A 22272-nucleotide genomic window follows, 5' to 3' on the forward strand; every position below is an offset into this window, starting at 1 on the left:
GTCATTGAGTGGTTTGCTTGGTCTTCGCTGGCTGTTTCAGACAGGTCTAAATCTGATTGCTTTGTTACATGTGTAGATCCATCTCCCTGGTCTGAATAATTGTCAGTCTTCTGAGATTTTAGACAGGACCGAAAACCTAAGAGTTGAGTACAATAATATGCTTGAGAATTTAACATATTTGATGATCACAAATTAATGAATCTAAATGGCAAAATTATACTTAATAATACTGTCTTTACCAACTCTGTGCTGTAGTCTCTATCGACCCAATTGGCATACTCAGGCCAAGTCGTATAGTAGCGAACAATGTTAGAATGCTCCAAGGTAGCCAGTGCTTTCACTTCACGATTTGCTTCTCTGTAAGAGACAGGATCATAATTACAACATGTAAATGAACATCTGATAGTTGCTAATGAGCATCAACTATAGCATACAGAAGACACACAACAAGGTAAGAGGGATACACACTAGAGGTCGACTGATTAATCGGAATGGCCGATTGATTAAGGCCAATTTCAAGTTTCCATAACAATCGGAAATCAGTATTTTTGGACAATTTTTTTTTTTTACACCTTTATTTAACTAGGCAAGTCAGTTAAGAACACATTCTTATTTTCAATGACGGCCTAGGAACGGTGGGTTAACTGCCTCGTTCAGTGGCAGAACAACAGATTTTTACCTTGTCAGCTCGGGGATTCAATCTTGCAAACTTACAGTTAACTAGTCCAACGCTCTAACCACCTGCCTCACGAGGAGCCTGCCTGTTACGCGAATGCAGTAAGAAGCCAAGGTAAGTTGCTAGCTAGCATTAAACTTATCTTATAAAAAAACAATCAATCAATCATAATCACTAGTTAACTACACATGGTTGATGATATTACTAGTTTATCTAGCGTGTCCTGCGTTGCATATAATCGATGCGGTGCGCATTCGCAGAGAAAGGACTGTCGTTGCTCCAACGTGTACCTAACCATAAACATCAATGCCTTTCTTAAAATCAATACACAGAAGTATATATTTTTAAACCTGCATATTTAGCTAAAAGAAATCCAGGTTAGCAGGCAATATTAACCAGGTGAAAGTGTGTCACTTCTCTTGCGTTCATTGCACGCAGTCCGGGTAAATGCGATAATAATAAACGTTTTGTTTTTGAAACGATAGTTTCCGGATTCGACCATATTAATGACCTAAGGCTCGTATTTCTGTGTGTTATTATGTTATAATTAAGTCTATGATTTGATAGAGCAGTCTGACTGAGCGGTGGTAGGCACCAGCAGGCTCGTAAGCATTCATTCAAACAGCACTTTCGTGCTTTTTGCCAGCAGCTCTTCGCTGTGCTTCAAGCATTGCGCTGTTTAAGAATTCAAGCCTATCAACTCCTAAGATTAGGCTGATGTAACCGATGTGAAATGGCTAGCTAGTTAGCGGGGTGCGCGCTAATAGCGTTTCAAACGTCACTCGCTCTGAGACTTGGAGTAGTTGTTCCCCTTGCTCTGCATGGGTAACGCTGCTTCGAGGGTGGCTGTTGTCGATGTGTTCCTGGTTCGAGCCCAGGGAGGAGCGAGGAGAGGGACGGAGGCTATACTGTTACACTGGCAATACTAAAGTGCCTATAAGAACATCCAATAGTCAAAGGTATATGGAATACAAATGGTATTGAGATAAATAGACCTATAAATACTATATTAACTACAACCTAAAACATCTTACCTGGGAATATTGAAGTCTCATGTTAAAAGGAACCACCAGCTTTCATATGTTCTCATGTTCTGAGCAAGGAACTGAAACGTGAGCTTTCTTACATGGCACATATTGCACTTTTTCGTTCTTCTCCAGCACTTTGTTTTTGCATTATTTAAACCAAATTGAACAAGGCTAAATTTATTTTTATTTATGTATTATATTAAGTTAAAATAAGTGTTCATTCAGTATTGTTGTAATTGTTATTATTACAAATATATATATATATATATATATTTTTTTTTAAATCGGCCGAGTAATCGGTATAGGCTTTTTTTTTTGGTCCTCCAATAAATCGGTATCGGCGTTGAAAAATCATAATCGGTCGACCTCTAATACACACTATTCATAACACGTTAAGGGAAAAATAGGGATAGTAGCATCTTAGCCAATGACTGTATACATGAATGGACAAAGCCATTGATCACGTGACACCATTCATTCCTATGTGAAGACTCAATGGCGCATTGAGGCCAAATGAAGTCGGTTAAGATTGCGTCTCATGGAGACATAACATGCGCACTTTGAGCTACTTCTGTAAGTGACGTTGCAGGCGAGCTCAGTGCTGCCCCCTCTCATTGAGTAAGTCAAGTTGAAGGCCGACCGGGGTACTGCAGGCTAGCTCAGTGCTGCCCCCTCTCATTGAGTAAGTCAAGTTGAAGGCCAACCGGGGTACTGCAGGCTAGCTCAGTGCTGCCCCCTCTCATTGAGTAAGTCAAGTTGAAGGCCAACCGGGGTACTGCAGGCTAGCTCAGTGCTGCCCCCTCTCATTGAGTAAGTCAAGTTGAAGGCCGACCGGGGTACTGCAGGCTGCCATTAGCAACTAAATGATTCTTACAACTTCCTCTGTGTGCGGTTTTAAAATAAATCTGTTCAAGGACATCTGGTGTATTAGAAGCAACTATTGGTAAACATAATTGTCTCTGAATTATGTTTTTTCAAGGTTTTCCACATAGATTGCCATTTTTCCATTTGATTTGACCATAACGGAGATCCTGTTTTCCTGCTGCAGTACCACATTCGGCCTTTAACTTTGTGGCTTCAACGAGGGGGCAGCACTGAGTTAGCCTGCAGTACCACATTCGGCCTTTAACTTTGTGGCTTCAACGAGGGGGCAGCACTGAGTTAGCCTGCAGTACCACATTCGGCCTTTAACTTTGTGGCTTCAACGAGGGGGCAGCACTGAGTTAGCCTGCAGTACCACATTCGGCCTTTAACTTTGTGGCTTCAACGAGGGGGCAGCACTGAGTTAGCCTGCAGTACCACATTCGGCCTTTAACTTTGTGGCTTCAACGAGGGGGCAGCACTGAGTTAGCCTGCAGTACCATATTCGGCCTTTAACTTTGTTTGTTCAACGAGGGGGCAGTCTTTCTCCTCTGGTCTTACCCCATATTCTGCACAATCTTCACGGCGTACGTTTTTCCATCCAATTTGTGTTGTGAGGGTAGCCTATGGTAAATGTTTTAATAGTGAGGGTAGCCTATGGTGAATGTTTTAATAGTGAGGGTAGCCTATGGTAAATGTTTTAATAGTGAGGGTAGCCTAGGGTGAATGTTTTAATAGTGAGGGTAGCCTAGGGTGAATGTTTTAATAGTGAGGGTAGCCTAGGGTGAATGTTTTAATAGTGAGGGTAGCCTATGGTAAATGTTTTAATAGTGAGGGTAGCCTAGGGTGAATGTTTTAATAGTGAGGGTAGACTAGGGTGAATGTTTTAATAGTGAGGGTAGACTAGGGTGAATGTTTTAATAGTGAGGGTAGACTAGGGTGAATGTTTTAATAGTGAGGGTAGACTAGGGTGAATGTTTTAATAGTGAGGGTAGACTAGGGTGAATGTTTTAATAGTGAGGGTAGACTAGGGTGAATGTTTTAATAGTGAGGGTAGCCTATGGTAAATGTTTTAATAGTGAGGGTAGCCTATGGTAAATGTTTTAATAGTGAGGGTAGCCTATGGTAAATGTTTTAATAGTGAGGGTAGCCTAGGGTGAATGTTTTAATAGTGAGGGTAGCCTATGGTAAATGTTTTAATAGTGAGGGTAGACTAGGGTGAATGTTTTAATAGTGAGGGTAGACTAGGGTGAATGTTTTAATAGTGAGGGTAGCCTATGGTGAATGTTATAATAGTGAGGGTAGACTAGGGTGAATGTTTTAATAGTGAGGGTAGACTAGGGTGAATGTTTTAATAGTGAGGGTAGCCTAGGGTGAATGTTTTAATAGTGAGGGTAGCCTAGGGTGAATGTTTTAATAGTGAGGGTAGACTAGGGTGAATGTTTTAATAGTGAGGGTAGCCTAGGGTGAATGTTTTAATAGTGAGGGTAGCCTAGGGTGAATGTTTTAATAGTGAGGGTAGCCTATGGTAAATGTTTTAATAGTGAGGGTAGCCTATGGTGAATGTTTTAATAGTGAGGGTAGCCTATGGTAAATGTTTTAATAGTGAGGGTAGCCTAGGGTGAATGTTTTAATAGTGAGGGTAGCCTAGGGTGAATGTTTTAATAGTGAGGGTAGCCTAGGGTGAATGTTTTAATAGTGAGGGTAGCCTATGGTAAATGTTTTAATAGTGAGGGTAGCCTAGGGTGAATGTTTTAATAGTGAGGGTAGCCTAGGGTGAATGTTTTAATAGTGAGGGTAGCCTAGGGTGAATGTTTTAATAGTGAGGGTAGCCTAGGGTGAATTTTTTAATAGTGAGGGTAGCCTATGGTAAATGTTTTAATAGTGAGGGTAGCCTAGGGTGAATGTTTTAATAGTGAGGGTAGCCTAGGGTGAATGTTTTAATAGTGAGAGTAGCCTAGGGTGAATGTTTTAATAGTGAGGGTAGCCTAGGGTGAATGTTTTAATAGTGAGGGTAGCCTAGGGTGAATGTTTTAATAGTGAGGGTAGACTAGGGTGAATGTTTTAATAGTGAGGGTAGCTTGTGAGGTCATTTGCGTTTTTCTTCACAGGAGAATGGGATCGTAGTCCTCTGGGTCATCTAGGAACAGTTTGATTTAATAAAGAGGGGTCTACTTGGTGTGATGGAGATATCTGGATCATAACTGCAGAGAGAGAGAGAGAGATTCAGTTTTGCTGTTACCATGTAAAAGAGCCCAAACAAAGCCAAACCTTAACCAAAAACAGAATTAGAGACAACATCAAAAAAACATGGTTAGCCAGAGGAGACTGGCATCACTGTGGGTCAGGAAGCCAGAGAGGACAGACTGGCATCACTGTGGGTCAGGAAGCCAGAGAGGACAGACTGGCATCACTGTGGGTCAGGAAGCCAGAGAGGACAGACTGGCATCACTGTGGGTCAGGAAGCCAGAGAGGACAGACTGGCATCACTGTGGGTCAGGAAGCCAGAGAGGACAGACTGGCATCACTGTGGGTCAGGAAGCCAGAGAGGACAGACTGGCATCACTGTGGGTCAGGAAGCCAGAGAGGACAGACTGGCATCACTGTGGGTCAGGGACAGACTGGAATCACTGTGGGTCAGGAAGCCAGAGAGGACAGACTGGCATCACTGTGGGTCAGGAAGCCAGAGAGGACAGACTGGCATCACTGTGGGTCAGGAAGCCAGAGAGGACAGACTGGCATCACTGTGGGTCAGGAAGCCAGAGAGGCCAGACTGGCATCACTGTGGGTCAGGGACAGACTGGAATCACTGTGGGTCAGGAAGCCAGAGAGGACAGACTGGCATCACTGTGGGTTAGGAAGCCAGAGAGGACAGACTGGCCTCACTGTGGGTCAGGAAGCCAGAGGGGACTGGCCTCACTGTGGGTCAGGAAGCCAGAGAGGACAGACTGGCATCCCTGTGGGTCAGGACGCCAGAGAGGACAGACTGGCATCCCTGTGGGTCAGGACGCCAGAGAGGACAGACTGGCATCCCTGTGGGTCAGGAAGCCAGAGAGGACAGACAGGCATCACTGTGGGTCAGGAGTGATAGAATGGTCTAAATCACCTGCCCCAAATATATATATATCAATTAGAAACGCCTTCCCAAAATTCAAAATGAAAAGTTTTACATTCACAGAACAATCTAACAGAGAAACTTTGTGTACTTTTTGGGGAAAGGTCTGATGTTATAGAGTTGGCAGCACAGTATGTCACAGCTTGCCACTAGCTAAGGGAGGAAACATTGTGTACTATTTTCTACGACGATTATTAGTAATAAAATATATAAGTATCTGCAGTCATTTTCTATTTTGTTTGTGAAATTGGATTCTGAATATGGAACATTATTACATTTCTGTATTGTGTATCTTTTAGTTTCATTTGTTATATATATATATATTTTTTTCCCTATGTGTACCACATCGACAGACTTACCTCTCGTATTTAATAAGCTTTGCTCCACAGCTTGCTTCATCCTTCATTTTCCACACTTTCTCTCCCAACTTTTCTGCCTTGCCGCTACTTTGCAGGTCATAAAGATGCTTATTCACTAATTTTCTTGATTGGCCCAATTCTCTGGCAATTTGTTGTGCACTCATCCCTCTTCCATCACTCTTTGACATCAGCACCCTCCTCAGTTCCTCCTCTGTGATGCCAGGGGTCTCAGAAGGACTAGGCACTCGATCTGACTCTGGAACACTCACAGAGACAGACGCCGCCCCTGGTTTCTCCACAGACCAGACTGGTGGAATGTCTAGTGTTACATAAAGAAGTCCAGCTCTTTTTAAAGTGTACAGGACACTGTTTACATCCTTGGCCGTCTTCAGTCCAACAGCCTTCGCTATCTGGAGGGCAGTGGATCCTTGTTTCTTCACCTTTAAAAAGGTACATATTCTCTCCTTCAAGTCCAACTGGTCTCCTTGCTGGTTGTCGCAGGACATAGTCACTAGAATGTTGAAGCATGGGAGTAAAGGATAAAATTACAGACTTTAGCCAGTTGATGTTCAGTGTACAATTCAGTGAAAATGCCTGAGAAGCCGGTGTTTGGAGGGTATATTGGTACGTCGATGGCCGGCAAACCGTGACAATATATCCTCCAAACACTGGCTTCGAAGCCATGATCACTTTTATAAAACGGGTTACCAACATGTTTAAATAATGATTGTCATATTTTCATTAAAAACATTGAGGAATTTATTAATTCTATTTCATCCTTCCACAAGATATAGTCCCTACACAAATCTAGGGTTGCTACCCAAGCCGGTTGGTCGTTCGTCCTATCGGTTCGGTTGCCAGAGCCAGTCATTAAGTCTTCGTGTTCTGTATCTATGGACGCGACCCAGACGTTCATTCTAAATATTCTATTGCCATACTGGCTGTCAACGTTCTTATCCCTTGCTTGCTAGCTAGCCAACTTACGGCTAATTTACAGTCAAACAGTGCAGACAGAATAACAACAAAGTAGCTGCATTTGTTTAAGCTGTTTTCTAGTGACATTTTATTTGGATAAATCCATAACAATGAGCTAATGAGGCATGATTTCACCTGTCATAGAAAATGTGCTCTCTTGTCAGGACACTGTTGTTCAGAGGAGCTAGCCAACAACACAGCTAGCCAACAACACAGCTAGCCAACAACACAGCTAGCCAACAACACAGCTAGCCAACAACACAGCTAGCCAACAACACAGCTAGCCAACTACACAGCAAGCCAACTACACAGCTAGCCAACAACACAGCTAGCCAACAACACAGCAAGCCAACAACACAGCAAGCCAACTACACAGCTAGCCAACAACACAGCTAGCCAACTACACAGCTAGCCAACAACACAGCTAGCCAACAACACAGCTAGCCAACTACACAGCTAGCCAACAACACAGCAAGCCAACAACACAGCAAGCCAACTACACAGCTAGCCAACAACACAGCTAGCCAACTACACAGCAAGCCAACAACACAGCTAGCCAACAACACAGATAGCCAACAACACAGCAAGCCAACAACACAGCTAGCCAACTACACAGCAAGCCAACTACACAGATAACACAATCATTTCAAACTGAAGCAGGAAAGACTGCAAACTAACTGCACTGTGTTTTGTTTCACCTGTTTTCTATTGATAGTTCTTTGTTTATATCCATAAAAATTATGCTGATTCATGATTTCGACTGCCTGAGAAAACCAGCCTGCCTGTCTGTCTCATCCCGACTCCCCACACGTTCATAACTACTATGAGACAGATGGGGATAGAATTTCAATGTTCAAACTATGTTGCAAATGTGGTATAGACAGACAGCAAGGTTATTACAAAACTCTGCTGTTGAAAACTAAATGTTAGTCTAAAAAAAATGTGAGAAAATGTCTAGATGATTTTTATAGTGGAGATCAAGTTCATAAATTGCCTGGCTGGGCTGATGAGACAGTGGAACAGAGTAAATAGGCATTTTAACGTTATAGATTTAGCTGGTGGTAACTTGTGGAATAGACGCCGGCTGGAATGCGGTTTTAAACAATCAGCATTCAGGATTAGACCCACCCATTGTATAAAGATGCTTATTCACCTAAGTTTCGTGATTGGCCCAATTCTCTGGCAATTTGTGGCGCACTCATCCTTCTTCCATCACTCTGTGACATCAGCACCCTTCTCAGTTCCTCCACTGTGATGCCAGGGGTCTCAGAAGGACTAGGCACTCGATCTGACTCTGGAACACTCACAGACCAGACTGGTGGAATGTCTGGTGTTACATAAAGACGTCCAGCTTTGTTTAAAGCGTACAGGACACGGTTTACATCCTTGGCCGTCTTTAATCCAACAGCCTTCGCTATCTGGAGGGCAGTGGATCCTTGTTTCTTCACCTTTAAAAAGGTACATATTCTCTCCTTCAAATCCAACTGGTCTCCTTGCTGGTTGTCGCAGGACATAGTCACTAGAATGTTGAAGCATGGGAGTAAAGGATAAAGGAAACATGACAGACTTTTGCCAGTTGATGTTCAGTGTACAAGTTACAATTATGAAATCATTGTCATATACTGTTGGAAGTTAGCCTGTTGGAACCAGCCTGATTGCTGCGTCAACTTAATAAGGGATACTTAGAGATTTTGGCAATGAAGGCCTTTATCTACTTCCCCAGAGTCAGGTGAACTCATGGGTACCATTTGTATGTGTCTGCATCCAGTATGAAGAATGTTAGAGGTAATTTCACTAGCCAATGCTAACTAGTGTTAGCGCAAAGACTGGAAGTCTATGGTATCTAATAGCAAGCTAGAAGTTACCATAGACATCCAGTCATTGCGCTAACGCCAGTTAGCAACTTCCTCCAAACGGCACACAGACATACAAATGATATCCACGAGTTCATCTGACTCAAAGGAAGTAGTAGGGCTTCATTGCCAAAATCCTGAATGAAATAGAATGTTGAACACAGCAATCGGGCTGATTCCACCAGTCAGTATGTTAAAAACCTCTGAGCATAAAATACACAGTTCATGCTTTTCAACCATAAATAATACAAACTGCTGAAAAGCAGCTATTCGTTTTACAAGTTATTACTAATTCAAACAGCTATATACATGTAACAGTATAACTTTAGTACGTCCCCTCGCCCCGACCTCGGGCGCGAACCAGGGACCCTCTGCACACATCAACAACAGTCGCCCACAAAGCATCGTTACCCATCGCTCCACAAAGGCCACGGCCCTTGCAGAGCAAGGGGCAACACTACTTCTAGGTTTTCAGAGCAAGTGACGTAACTGATTGAAACGCTATTAGCGCGTACCCGCTAACTAGCTAGCCATTTCACATCCGTTACATGCAGTTAATGTATTTATTAATGTAATCAGTGTGAAACATGATGAATACTTGAGCAGTATTTCTAAAATGGTCTCATAACTAACATATAGTTGCTAACCTATAGTAGCTAACCTATAACGTTAGTAGTAGCTAACCTATAGTAGTAGCTAACCTATAGTAGCAGCTAACCTATAGTAGTAGCTAACCTATAGTAGTAGCTAACCTATAACGTTAGTAGCAGCTAACCTATAGTAGTAGCTAACCTATAGTAGCAGCTAACCTATAGTAGCAGCTAACCTATAGTAGCAGCTAACCTATAACGTTAGTAGCAGCTAACCTATAGTAGCAGCTAACCTATAGTAGTAGCTAACCTATAGTAGCAGCTAACCTATAACGTTAGTAGCAGCTAACCTATAGTAGTAGCTAACCTATAACTATAGTAGTAGCTAACCTATAGTAGCAGCTAACCTATAGTAGTAGTTAACCTATAACTATAGTAGTAGCTAACCTATAGTAGCAGCTAACCTATAACGTTAGTAGCAGCTAACCTATAGTAGTAGCTAACCTATAGTAACAACTAACCTATAACGTTAGTAGCAGCTAACCTATAGTAGTAGCTAACCTATAGTAGCAGCTAACCTATAACGTTAGTAGCAGCTAACCTATAGTAGTAGCTAACCTATAGTAGCAGCTAACCTATAGTAGCAGCTAACCTATAACGTTAGTAACAGCTAACCTATAACGTTAGTAGCAGCTAACCTATAACGTTAGTAGCAGCTAACCTATAACGTTAGTAGCAGCTAACCTATAGTAGCAGCTAACCTATAACGTTAGTAGCAGCTAACCTATAGTAGCAGCTAACCTATAGTAGTAGCAGCTAACCTATAACGTTAGTAGCAGCTAACCTATAACGTTAGTAGCAGCTAACCTATAACGTTAGTAGCAGCTAACCTATAGTAGTAGCTAACCTATAGTAGCAGCTAACCTATAGTAGCAGCTAACCTATAGTAGCAGCTAACCTATAACGTTAGTAGCAGCTAACCTATAACGTTAGTAGCAGCTAACCTATAACGTTAGTAGCAGCTAACCTATAACGTTAGTAGCAGCTAACCTATAACGTTAGTAGCAGCTAACCTATAGTAGTAGCTAACCTATAACGTTAGTAGCAGCTAACCTATAACGTTAGTAGCAGCTAACCTATAACGTTAGTAGCAGCTAACCTATAAAGTTAGTAGCAGCTAACCTATAACGTTAGTAGCAGCTAACCTATAGTAGTAGCTAACCTATAGTAGCAGCTAACCTATAACGTTAGTAGCAGCTAACCTATAGTAGTAGCTAACCTATAGTAGCAGCTAACCTATAACGTTAGTAGCAGCTAACCTATAGTGCAGCTAACCTATAACGTTAGTAACAGCTAACCTATAGTAGCAGCTAACCTATAACGTTAGTAGCAGCTAACCTATAGTAGTAGCTAACCTATAGTAGCAGCTAACCTATAACGTTAGTAGCAGCTAACCTATAGTGCAGCTAACCTATAGTAGCAGCTAACCTATAACGTTAGTAGCAGCTAACCTATAGTAGTAGCAGCTAACCTATAACGTTAGTAACAGCTAACCTATAGTAGCAGCTAACCTATAACGTTAGTAGCAGCTAACCTATAGTAGTAGCTAACCTATAGTAGCAGCTAACCTATAACGTTAGTAGCAGCTAACCTATAGTGCAGCTAACCTATAGTAGCAGCTAACCTATAACGTTAGTAGCAGCTAACCTATAGTAGCAGCTAACCTATAACGTTAGTAGCAGCTAACCTATAGTAGTAGCAGCTAACCTACAGCAGAAGCTAACCTATAGGATCACTCTAGCCCATAGCTGGCTACAGTATCCAACCGCGACATGGTCACCTTGTAAAGTCGTATTTCATATAAATAAACAGATAGGAACTGTACATTTATAGAAGTACTCACGTTAGGCCTACGTCGTATTTCATATAAATAAACAGATTGGAACTTTACATTTATAGCATTAGTAGGATTTCGTCTTACCTTCCAGATGAGATAAAATGACTTGCCGAATATTTTATTTTCGGTCATGTCTAGATGGGATCCAGCTTTTGTCCAATGTAGGTCAAATGCAGACTTTTTTTTGCATTTTAGCTAACCCTAACTCTTTTCCTAACCGTAACCTAATTCCCATAGCCTGTCACGTTTATGCTCCTAACCTGCTGCGTAAATTCTCCTAAACCTGCTTTCGAAAAGTCAATTCTGACAAAAGCTGGAGTCTTTCTAGCCATTACCATACAACCCGGAAATGAGTTACGTCTGATTCGTTCAGCCATCCCTATGGCGAAAATGAATGGGTAGAGAATAGGGTTTAAGAATAAACGCCGAAAATAAGGTCTGAGGTTAACACAAATTTTGGAGATCTGATACTTATTTTTTATATGAGATAGGAGTCAGCTAACATGACCTTTATGAATTATGAAGACTTGATGTGCTTTTTTAAAATTTTATAAGAAAACATTTTAAATTAACAAAATTATGTTAATTGATAAACATTATCCCATAGAACAAAACGTATAATATGTCCTAGGGCTGTTTTTTAAATGTTTAAATTGAACCTTTATTTTAAGAGCAAATTCTTATTTACAATGACAGCCTACCAAAAGGCAGAAGGCCTCCTGCGGGGACGGGGGCTGGGATTAGAAATACAAATAAATTAAATAAAAATATAGGACAAAACACACATCCCGACAAGCGAGACAACACAACACCACATAAAGAGAGACCTAAGACAACAACATAGCATGGCAGCAACAGATGGACAACAACATGATAGCAACACAACATGGCAGCAGCACAAAAAATGGTACCAACATTATTGGGCAAAGACAACAGCATAAAGGGCAAGAAGGTAGAGACAACAATATATCACGCAATGCAGCCACAACAGTCAGTAAGAGTGTCCATGATTGAGTCTTTGAATGAAGAGATTGAAGAGGTATAGAGATGACCCGTCTACAGAAGAGTATAGAGTCCAGTGATGTGTCCTATAAGGAGCATTGGTGGCAAATCTGATGGCCGAATGGTAAAGAACATCTATCTGCTCGAGAGCACCCTTACCTGCCATTCTATAAATTACGTCTCCGTAATCTAGCATGGGTAGGATGGTCATCTGAATCAGGGTTAGTTAGGCAGCTGGGGTGAAAGAGGACCGATTACAATAGAGGAAACCAAGTCTAGATTTAACTTTAGCCTGCAGCTTTAATATGTGCTGAGAGAACGACAGTGTACCGTCTAGCCATACTCCCAAGTACTTCTATACCCTCAGAGGTAGTAATCACACCTGTGGGGAGAGGAACATTCTTCTAACCAAACCACATGACCTTTGTTATGGAGGTGTTCAGAACAAGGTCAACGCCATGCCCAAACTGGACGAGTCGCGTTCGCGAGCGTTGCAAAATAAATGTGCACATACATGCTATTCAATCATTGCACCCAAACTGCTCGCGCGATCCAAAAAGCATCTGCGTTGCCAGGCGTTAAAATAGAAGTTGATTCTATTTGTGACGCAGAACGCACTGCAAGTCCTGCCTCTCCCATCTCCTCGTTGATTTTTAGAAGCCTATACCCACGTGATATCTTCTCATTGGTTATTAGCAACATAGACCCACATGGGTGAATGAAAGATGAACTGAGGTCGGTTGTGGTAATGCATCTTATTATGAAAGTTAGCTGCCAATCGCCATATAAAGTCCAAAGAAGAAAAATAAGCCTCAAGGAGGAGAGATTACTAGAAACAAACTCGGTTTACCCTTTTAGCTGTGGATTAATTGTCTGAGTAGAGGACCTTGTGCATTTCAGGTAAAATAACTCAATGTTTATATCCCAGGACAAATTAGCTAGCAACAACAAGCTATGTAGCTAAATTTCCCTAAAAGCTTAATGTTTTTCGACCTGTCCTCAAATTAATATAATTGGTTCAGAGTTTGTTTTGATATTTCAACAAATCAATTTGTGCACGTCCGGTTTATGCATGGTGTAAGGACAGAAAAAGCTTGTTGGACATTAAGAAAGCTTTTTTGTATAGAGTTTAACACAAAATCCGACGAGGGGCCAGCTGAGTATAAGACTGTATCATCGGCCTATAAATGGACAAGAGAGCTTCCTACTGCCTGAGCTATGTTGTTGATGTAAATTGAGAAGAGCTTGGGGCCTAGGATCAAGCCTTGGGGTACTCCCTTGGTGACAGGCAGTGGCTGAGACAGCAGATGTTCTGACTTTATACACTGCACTATTTGAGAGAGGTAGTTAGCAAACCAGGCCAAAGACCCGTCAGATAAACCAATTCTCCTTAGCCGGCCCACAAGAATGGATTGGTCTACCGTATCAAACGCTTTGGCCAAGTCAATAAAAATAGCAGCACAATATTGCTTAGATTCAAGGGCAGTGGTGACGTCATTGAGGACCTTTAAGGTTGCAGTGACACATCCATAACCTGAGCGGAAACCAGATTGCATATCAGAGAGAATACTATAGACATCAAGAAAGCCAGTCAGTTGTTTACTGACACGTTTTTCCAACACTTTTGATAAACAGGGCAAAATAGATATAGGCCTATAACAGTTAGGAATCGCTTGATCTCCCCCTTTACATAAAGGACAAACTGTGGCTGCCTTCCAAGCAATGGGAACCTCCCCAGAGAGGAGAGACAGGCTTGGTGATTCGAGGGGCAGCAACCTTAAAGAAGAATGGGTCTAAACCATCTGTCCCAGATATTTTTTGGGGGGTCAAGTTTAAGGAGCTCCTTTAGCACCTCGGACTCAGTAACTGCCTGCAGGGAGAAACTTTGTAGCGGGGCAGGGGAAAAAGAGGGAGAAGCATCGGGGGATAGCCGCATTAGAAGGGGTGGGAGATGAGGAAATTTTGGACGGGCAAGTAGGCATGGCTGAGTCAAATAGGAATCCTGACTTAATGAAGTGGTGATTAAAGAGCTCAGCCATGTGCTTCTTGTCAGTAACAACCACATCATCAACATTAAGGGACATGGGCAGCTGTGAGGAGGAGGGTTTATTATCCAGGTCTTTAATCGTTTTCCAGAACTTCTTGGGGTTAGACCCACAGAGAGAGAACTGCTCCTTAAAGTAACTAACTTTGGCCTTCCGGATAGCCTGGGTTAGGAAGCCACATACCCAACTTATTTTCGTAGTTTCTCCAAAAACGCCATTCATTTTCTCCATAGGATCTGTCCAAAGAACCATGACGGAGTTAGTGCCTACAAAAAGACGCCATGCCATTACTATCTCTGTAGTGTCCTGTAGACAATTTCGTTTTCGATTCGCCTGAAAACAGTACTGAACGTGATATGAGCATCAGCCTGTGATTAGCCTGAACAGCTGCTAGTGGTCGCTATTGACCATAAAAAATAAAGGCAAATAGCGCCACCTAGAGGCTGTTCAGGCTACCTCTTACTCTGCCATTATTTTAGGCAAATGTCCACTGTTATTACTTAGATAGTATGTCTATTTTGAGTTAAATGAAATGCCTGACTAACACATGCATTCTTATCAAATAGGGCTACCTGCTTTTCACAATCCCCAAATACAGAACAAATACAATATTCTATAGAGCTGTTATTACGTCAAACTCCCTTCCATCTCATATTGCTCAAATGAACAGCAAACCTGTTTTTTTTTTAAAGTCTGTATTATGTCATGTTTCATGTGGACCCCATGAAGAGTAACTGCGGCTTTTACAACAGCTAAAGGGGATCCTAATAAAATACCAATATTTTGTCAGTTCATGAAATGTATTTTTTAAAGCCCGTCTAGTCAACAGTATACGTTTGAAACATTCATAACGTTCCTGTCCATTTAAGAAAAGCACATCATGTATTACTTCCTGTTAATCTACTTTATCTATCTATACCCATAGCTGTTAATAACTTCCTGTTAATCTACTTTATCTATCTATACCCATAGCTGTTAATAACTTCCTGTTAATCTGCTTTATCTATCTATACCCATAGCTGTTAATAACTTCCTGTTAATCTGCTTTATCTATCTATACCCATAGCTGTTAATTACTTCCTGTTAATCTGCTTTATCTATCTATACCCATAGCTGTTAATTACTTCCTGTTGCATATCGGTTTCGTGGAATGATGTTCAGTTCAGTATCTTAATGCCTCAGACGTAGCCTACAGTACAAACCATAGCCTACATAACAGTACATACAGTAGCCTACATAACATACAGTAGCCTACATAACATACAGTAGCCTACATAACAGACAGTAGCCTACATAACAGACCAGAGCCTACATAACAGACCAGAGCCTACATGACAAACCGTAGCCTACATGACAAACCATAGCCTACATGACAAACCGTAGCTTACAGTACAAACCGTAGCTTACAGTACATACAGTAGTCTACAGAACATACCGTAGCCTACATAACAAACCGTAGCCTACATAACAGTAAATACCGTAGCCTACATAACATACAGTACATACTCTAGCCTACATAACATACTGTAGGCTACAGTACATACCGTAGCCTACATAACAGTACATACCGTAGCCTACATAACAGTTCATACCGTAGCCTACATAACAGTACATACCGTAGCCTACAGTACAAACCGTAGCCTACAGTACAAACCGTAGCCTACAGTACAAACCGTAGCCTACAGTACAAACCGTAGCCTACATAACAAACTGTAGTCTACATAACAGTACATACAGTAGCCTACATAACAGACCGTAGCCTACATAACATACAGTAGCCTACATAACAAACCGTAGCCTACATAACAAACCGTAGCCTACATAACAAACCGTAGCCACATAACAGTACATACAGTAGCCTACATAACAGACCGTAGCCTACATAACAGACCGTAGCCTACATAACAGACCGTAGCCTACATGACAAACCGTAGCCTACATGACAAACCGTAGCCTACATAACAAACCGTAGCTTACAGTACAAACCGTAGCTTACAGTACATACAGTAGTCTACAGTACATACCGTAGCCTACATAACAAACCGTAGCCTACATAACAGTACATACCGTAGTCTACATAACATACAGTACATACCGTAGCCTACATAACAGTACATACCGTAGAAAACATAACATACAGTAGGCTACATAACATACTGTAAGCTACAGTACATACCGTAGCCTACATAACAGTACATACCGTAGCCGACATAACAGTACATACCGTAGCCTACAGTACATAGAGTAGCCTACATAACATACCGTAGCCTACATAACAGTACATACCGTAGCCTACATAACATACCGTCGCCTACATAACATACCGTAGCCTACATAACAAACCGTAGCCTACATAACAAACCGTAGCCTACAGCATATACCGTAGTCTACCGCTTGGTAAACTAACACAATGGTTTCAACATGGGACTTGTACCCTTATAGTATGTCAACTGTTTCTGGACATTTTGAGCCTGTACTCGAACCCACAAATGATGATGCCCCAGATACTCAACTAGTCTAAAGAAGGTCAGTTTTATTGCTTCTTTAATCAGGAAAACAGTTTTCAGCTGTGCTAACATAATTGCAAAATGGTTTTCTAATGATCAATTAGCCTTTTAAAATGAACTTGGATTAGCTAACACAACGTGCCATTGGAACACAGGAGTGATGGTTGCTGATAATGGGCCTCTGTACGCCTATGTAGATATTCCATAAAAAATCTGCCGTTTCGAGCTACAATAGTCATTTACAACATTAACAATGTCTACACTGTATTTCTGATCAATTTGATGTTATTCTAATGGACAAATTAGTTGCTTTTCTTTTAAAAACAAGGACATTTCTAAATGACCCCAAACGTTTGAAAGGTAGTGTATGAGATGAGTAATGTAAGAAATGTAAACATTATTAAAGTGGCCTTATTTAAAGTGACGAGTGATCCTTTTATTAAAGTGGCCAATTGATTCCGAGTCTGTATGTTGGCAGCAGCCTCTCTGTGTTAATGATGGCTGTTTAACAGTCTGATGGCCTTGAGATAGAAGCTGTTTTTCAGTCTCTCGGTCCCAGCTAAGATGCACCTCTACTGACCTCGCCTTCTGGATGATAGCGGGGTGAACAGGCAGTGGCTCGGGTGGTTGTTGTCCTTGATGATATTTTTGGCCTTCCTGTGACATCGGGTGGTGTAGGTGTCCTTCCATCTACCTTGTCATCTAGAGACTGGTCAGTGGCGAGTAATATACTCGGAAGCGGTGGGCGATGTGCACGTCTACGGAGCCTGACCAGGAGGCCGCTCTGTCTACCTCTTCTGTGGCGATGTTGTTTTGGGTCGGCCTCTGGGGTTAGATCCAACGTCCTGGGTGGTGCGAACAAAGGATCCACTTCGGGAAAGTCGTATATTCCGAGGAACGAGTTTCCAAGTCAAAAAATGTCAGAGTTTCCTAGTTCCGACATGTCATGAATGCAGCAATAATTACAATTTTTAACTCAAACTATCCTGGATTCTGCTGGGACTCAGAGTTCATTACAGTATACTAAAGACAGATCCAGTCAAAACACATGATTTATGACACACACAAAAGTCTATGAAATAGAGTTGAAATTCAGATAGCTCTGTTGTTTATCTATGCAGTCACTTTACCCCTACCTACATGTACAAATTACCTTGACTAACCTGTAACCCCGTACATTGACTCAGTACCGGTTCCCCCTGTATACAGCCTCCACATTGACTCGGTACCCGTAACCCCTGTATATAGCCTCGTTATTGTTATTTTATCGTGTTACTTTTTCTTATTATTTACTTTCGTTTATTTGGGAAATATTTTCTTAACTTGCTTGAAATGCATTGTTGGTTAAGTAAGCATTTCACGGTAAGGTCTACACCTGTATTCGGCGCATGTGACAAGTACATTTTGATTTGATTTGTTTTGTTGGATGTTCAGGGCCTGCATTCATGGCTCTCAGAGTAGAGAACTGATCTAGAATCAGTTGTGCATTTTACATCACACTGAATACTATTCTGAAACCCTTTATGAATTCCACTGACTGTCTTTAGACTGTTCTGTTGTCTTGATGGAAGTTGCGATCTCTGGTCAGAACACTAGAACACTCATTCAGTTTTGTCTTCAGCTGCGTGGCATCTGGTCTGTCCTCTGGGTTGGCACACAGCATCCACTCTATCACCTTGTTCTGTAACACAACCACACACAGTATCCCCTCTATCACCTTGTTCTGTAACACAACCACACACAGTATCCACTCTATCACCATGTTCTGTAACACAACCACACACAGTAGCCACTCTATCACCATGTTCCGTAACACAACCACACACAGTATCCCCTCTATCACCTTGTTCCGTAACACAACCACACACAGTATCCACTCTATCACCATGTTCTGTAACACAACCACACACAGTATCCACTCTATCACCATGTTCTGTAACACAACCACACACAGTATCCCCTCTATCACCATGTTCTGTAACACAACCACACACAGTATCCCCTCTATCACCTTGTTCTGTAACACAACCACACACAGCATCAATGTATGTGTACCTCTATGGTGAACTGCGTGTTGAACTTTTGAGGAAACTTCTGGCTTCTGACATCATCCCAGACCTAAACAAGGAATACACACAGTAATGATGTGGTGCATTCAGGTTGTAGGCCTAAAGCCCATTACAGTTCAGGAGTATACTACATCATTGACTTATAGTGCCTTCAGAAAGTTGTCACATCCCTTGACTTTTCCCATGTTTTGTTGTGTTACAAAGTGGGATTAAAATGGATTTAATTGTCTTTTTTTTTGTTTGTTAACGATCTAAACAGAATACTCTGTAATATCAAAGAGGAAGAATTCAAAGATAGTTTTTTTATGAATGGAAGATAAAACACTAATATATCTTGATTAGATAAGTATTCACCCCCTGAGTCAATATATGTTAGAATCAGATTTGGCAGCGATTAGAGCAGTGAGTCTTTCTGGGTAAGTCTCTAAGAGCTTTGCACACCTGGATTGTATAACATTTGCCCAATATTCTTTTTACAAATTCTTCATGCTCTGTGAACTTGGTTGTTGATCAATGCTAGACAGCCATTTTCAAGTCTTGCCATATATTTTCAAGCCGATTTAAGTCCAAACTGTAACTAGACCACTCTGGAACATTCAATGTCATCTTGTTAAGCAACTCCAGGCATATTTGGCCTTGTGTTTATAGGTTGTTGTCCTGTTGAAAGGTGAACTAATCTCTCAGTGTCTGTTGGAAAGCAGACTGAACAAGGTTTTCCCTCTAGGATTTAGGTCTACTGGGCTCCCGAGTGGCGCAGCGGTCTAAGACACTGCATCTCAATGCAAGGAGGCATCACTTCCTCCTGGTTCAAATCCAGGCTGCATCACATCCGGCTGCGATTGGGAATCCCAAAAGGGTGGGCCACAATTGGCCCAGCATCGTCTGGGTTTGGCCGTCATTATAAATACATTTTTTTTCTTAACTTAAAAAAAACAATATTCCATTTATTTTTCTCCTGAAAAACTCCCTTGCTGATAAACATACCCATAACATGACGCAGTTACCAACATTTTTGAAAATATGAAGAGTGGTACTCAGTGATGTGTTGTTTTGGAGTTTCTCCAAACATAACACTTTCTATTCATGATAAATAGTGCCATATTTTCTGCAGTTTTACTTTAGTGAGTTGTTGCAAACAGGATGCATGTTTTGGAATATTTGTATTCTGTACAGGCTTTCTTTTATTCACTCTGTCATTTAGATTAGTATTATGGAGTAACTACAATGTTGTTGATCCATCCTCAGGTTTCTCCGATCACAGCCATTCAACTCTGTAACTGTTTTAAAGTCACCATTGGCCTCATGGTGAAATCCCTGAGCGGTTTCCTTCCTCTCCGGCAGCCTAGTTAGGAAGGACGCCTGTATCTTTGTAGTGACTGGGTGTATTGATACACCATCCAAAGTGTAATTAATAACTTCACCGTGCTCAAAGGGATATTCAATGTCTGCTTTTTTATGTTTAACCATCTACCAATAGGTGCCCTTCTTTGCGAGGCATTGGAAAACCTCCCTGGTCTTTGTGTTTGATTCTGTGTTTAAAATTCACTACTCGACTGAGGGACCTTATAGATAATTGTATGTGTCTGGTACAGAGACGGTGTAGTCATTTAAAAATCAAGTGGCTTATTAAGCAAATGATTACTCCTGAACTTATTTAGGCTTGTCATAACAAAGGGATTGAATAATTATTGACTCAAAAAAAAATTAAATTAATTTGCAAACATTTCTAAAAACATAACTCCACTTTGACATTATGGGGTATTGTGTGTGGATCAGTGGCACAACATCAAGCTACAATAAAATAAATTATATTTAATCCATTTTAAATTCTAGTTGTCACACATCAAAATGTGGGAAAAGTCCAGGTGTGTGAATACTTTGTTAAGGCATTGTAGACCCTACATAACAGTGTTATCTATAGTCGTGGCAAAACGTTTTGAGAATGACACAAATATACATTTTCACAAAGTCTGCTGCCTCAGTTTGTATGATGGCAATTTGCATATACTCCAGAATGTTACGAAGAGTGATCAGATGAATTGCAATTCATTGCAAAGTCCCTCTTTGCCATGCAAATGAACTGAATCCCCAAAAAACATTTTCACTGCATTTCAGCCCTGCCACAAAAGGACCAGCTGACATCATGTCAGTGATTCTCTCGTTAACACAGGTGTGAGTGTTGACGAGGACAAGGCTGGAGATCACTCTGTCATGCTGATTGAGTTCGAATAACAGACTGGAAGCTTCAAAAGGAGGGTGGTGCTTGGAATCATTGTTCTTCCTCTGTCCACCATGGTTACCTGCAAGGAAACACACGCCGCCATCATTGCTTTGCACAAAAAGGGCTTCACAGGCAAGGATATTGCTGCCAGTAAGATTGCACCTAAATCAACCATTTATCGGATCATCAAGAACTTCAAGGAGAGCGGTTCAATTGTTGTGAAGAAGGCTTCAGGGCACCCAAGAAAGTCCAGCAAGCGCCAGGACCATCTCCTAAAGTTGATTCAGCTGCGGGATCGGGGCACCACCAGTACAGAGCTTGCTCAGGAATGGCAGCAGGCAGGTGTGAGTGCATCTGTACGCACAGTGAGGCGAAGACTTTTGGAGGATGGCCTGGTGTCAAGAAGGGCAGCGAAGAAGCTACTTCTCTCCAGGAAAAACATCAGGGACAGACTGATATTCTGCAAAAGGTACAGGGATTGGACTGCTGAGGACTGGGGTAAAGTCATTTTCTCTGATGAATCCCCTTTCCGATTGTTTGGGGCATCCGGAAAAAAGCTTGTCCGGAGAAGACAAGGTGAGCGCTACCATCAGTCCTGTGTCATGCCGACAGTAAAGCATCCTGAGAACATTCATGTGTGGGGTGGCTTCTCAGCCAAGGGAGTGGGCTCACTCACAATTTTGCCTAAGAACACAGCCATGAATAAAGAATGGTACCAACACATCCTCCGAGAGCAACTTCTCCCAACCATCCAGGAACAGTTTGGTGACGAACAATGCCTTTTCCAGCATGATGGAGCACCTTGCCATAAGGCAGAAGTGATAACTAAGTGGCTCGGGGAACAAACATCGATATTTTGGGTCCATGGCCAGGAAACTCCCCAGACCTTAATCCCATTGAGAACTTGTGTTCAAACCTCAAGAGGCGGGTGGACAAACAAAAACCCACATTCTGACAAACTCCAAGCATTGATTATGCAAGAATGGGCTGCCATCAGTCAGGATGTGGCCCAAAAGTTAATTGACAGCATGCCAGGGGGCGGATTGCAGAGGTCTTGAAAAAGAAGGGTCAACA

At 41.7% G+C, this 22272-nt stretch overlaps 2 protein-coding genes across 9 annotated transcripts in view; both read right to left on the reverse strand.

The window, feature by feature from the left end:
• LOC129864732 (double-stranded RNA-specific adenosine deaminase-like) lies at nucleotides 1-18536 on the reverse strand. Of its 7 annotated transcripts, none has more exons than XM_055937058.1 (5): nucleotides 18447-18536; nucleotides 8168-8533; nucleotides 6040-6550; nucleotides 244-357; nucleotides 1-136 (listed from the first exon to the last, which is right to left on the reverse strand). In XM_055937058.1, coding segments are annotated over exons 1-5 (1026 nt in total). In that variant the 5' UTR covers nucleotides 18448-18536; the 3' UTR covers nucleotides 1-102. The 7 variants fall into 7 exon arrangements, with proteins under 7 accessions (XP_055793033.1, XP_055793093.1, XP_055793163.1 ...); XM_055937118.1 differs by having other exon boundaries at nucleotides 21-136; nucleotides 240-357; XM_055937188.1 differs by lacking the exons at nucleotides 1-136; nucleotides 244-357 and adding an exon at nucleotides 3128-4769.
• eif2ak2 (eukaryotic translation initiation factor 2-alpha kinase 2) overlaps nucleotides 17948-22272 on the reverse strand; it is a 26731-nt gene continuing 22406 nt past the window's right edge. For both annotated transcript variants that reach the window (XM_055936981.1, XM_055936992.1), the window contains exons 19-20: nucleotides 18964-19026; nucleotides 17948-18589 (exon numbers count right to left, since the gene is read on the reverse strand). In XM_055936981.1, the coding sequence (XP_055792956.1) occupies nucleotides 18452-18589; nucleotides 18964-19026 (201 nt within the window). In that variant the 3' untranslated portion in view covers nucleotides 17948-18451. The remainder of the gene's footprint in view (nucleotides 18590-18963; nucleotides 19027-22272) is intronic.

The sequence above is a fragment of the Salvelinus fontinalis genome, chromosome 1 (genome assembly GCF_029448725.1).
Source record: "Salvelinus fontinalis isolate EN_2023a chromosome 1, ASM2944872v1, whole genome shotgun sequence".
NCBI lineage: Eukaryota > Metazoa > Chordata > Actinopteri > Salmoniformes > Salmonidae > Salvelinus > Salvelinus fontinalis.

Coding starts and splice junctions, on each gene's coding strand:
- LOC129864732 (XM_055937058.1), bottom strand. Junction 6,551..8,167: donor GGGCCAATCACGAAACTTAG/GTGAATAAGCAT, acceptor TCAACATTCTAG/TGACTATGTCCTGCGACAAC. Junction 358..6,039: donor AAGCTTATTAAATACGAGAG/GTAAGTCTGTCG, acceptor TGTCTCTTACAG/AGAAGCAAATCGTGAAGTGA.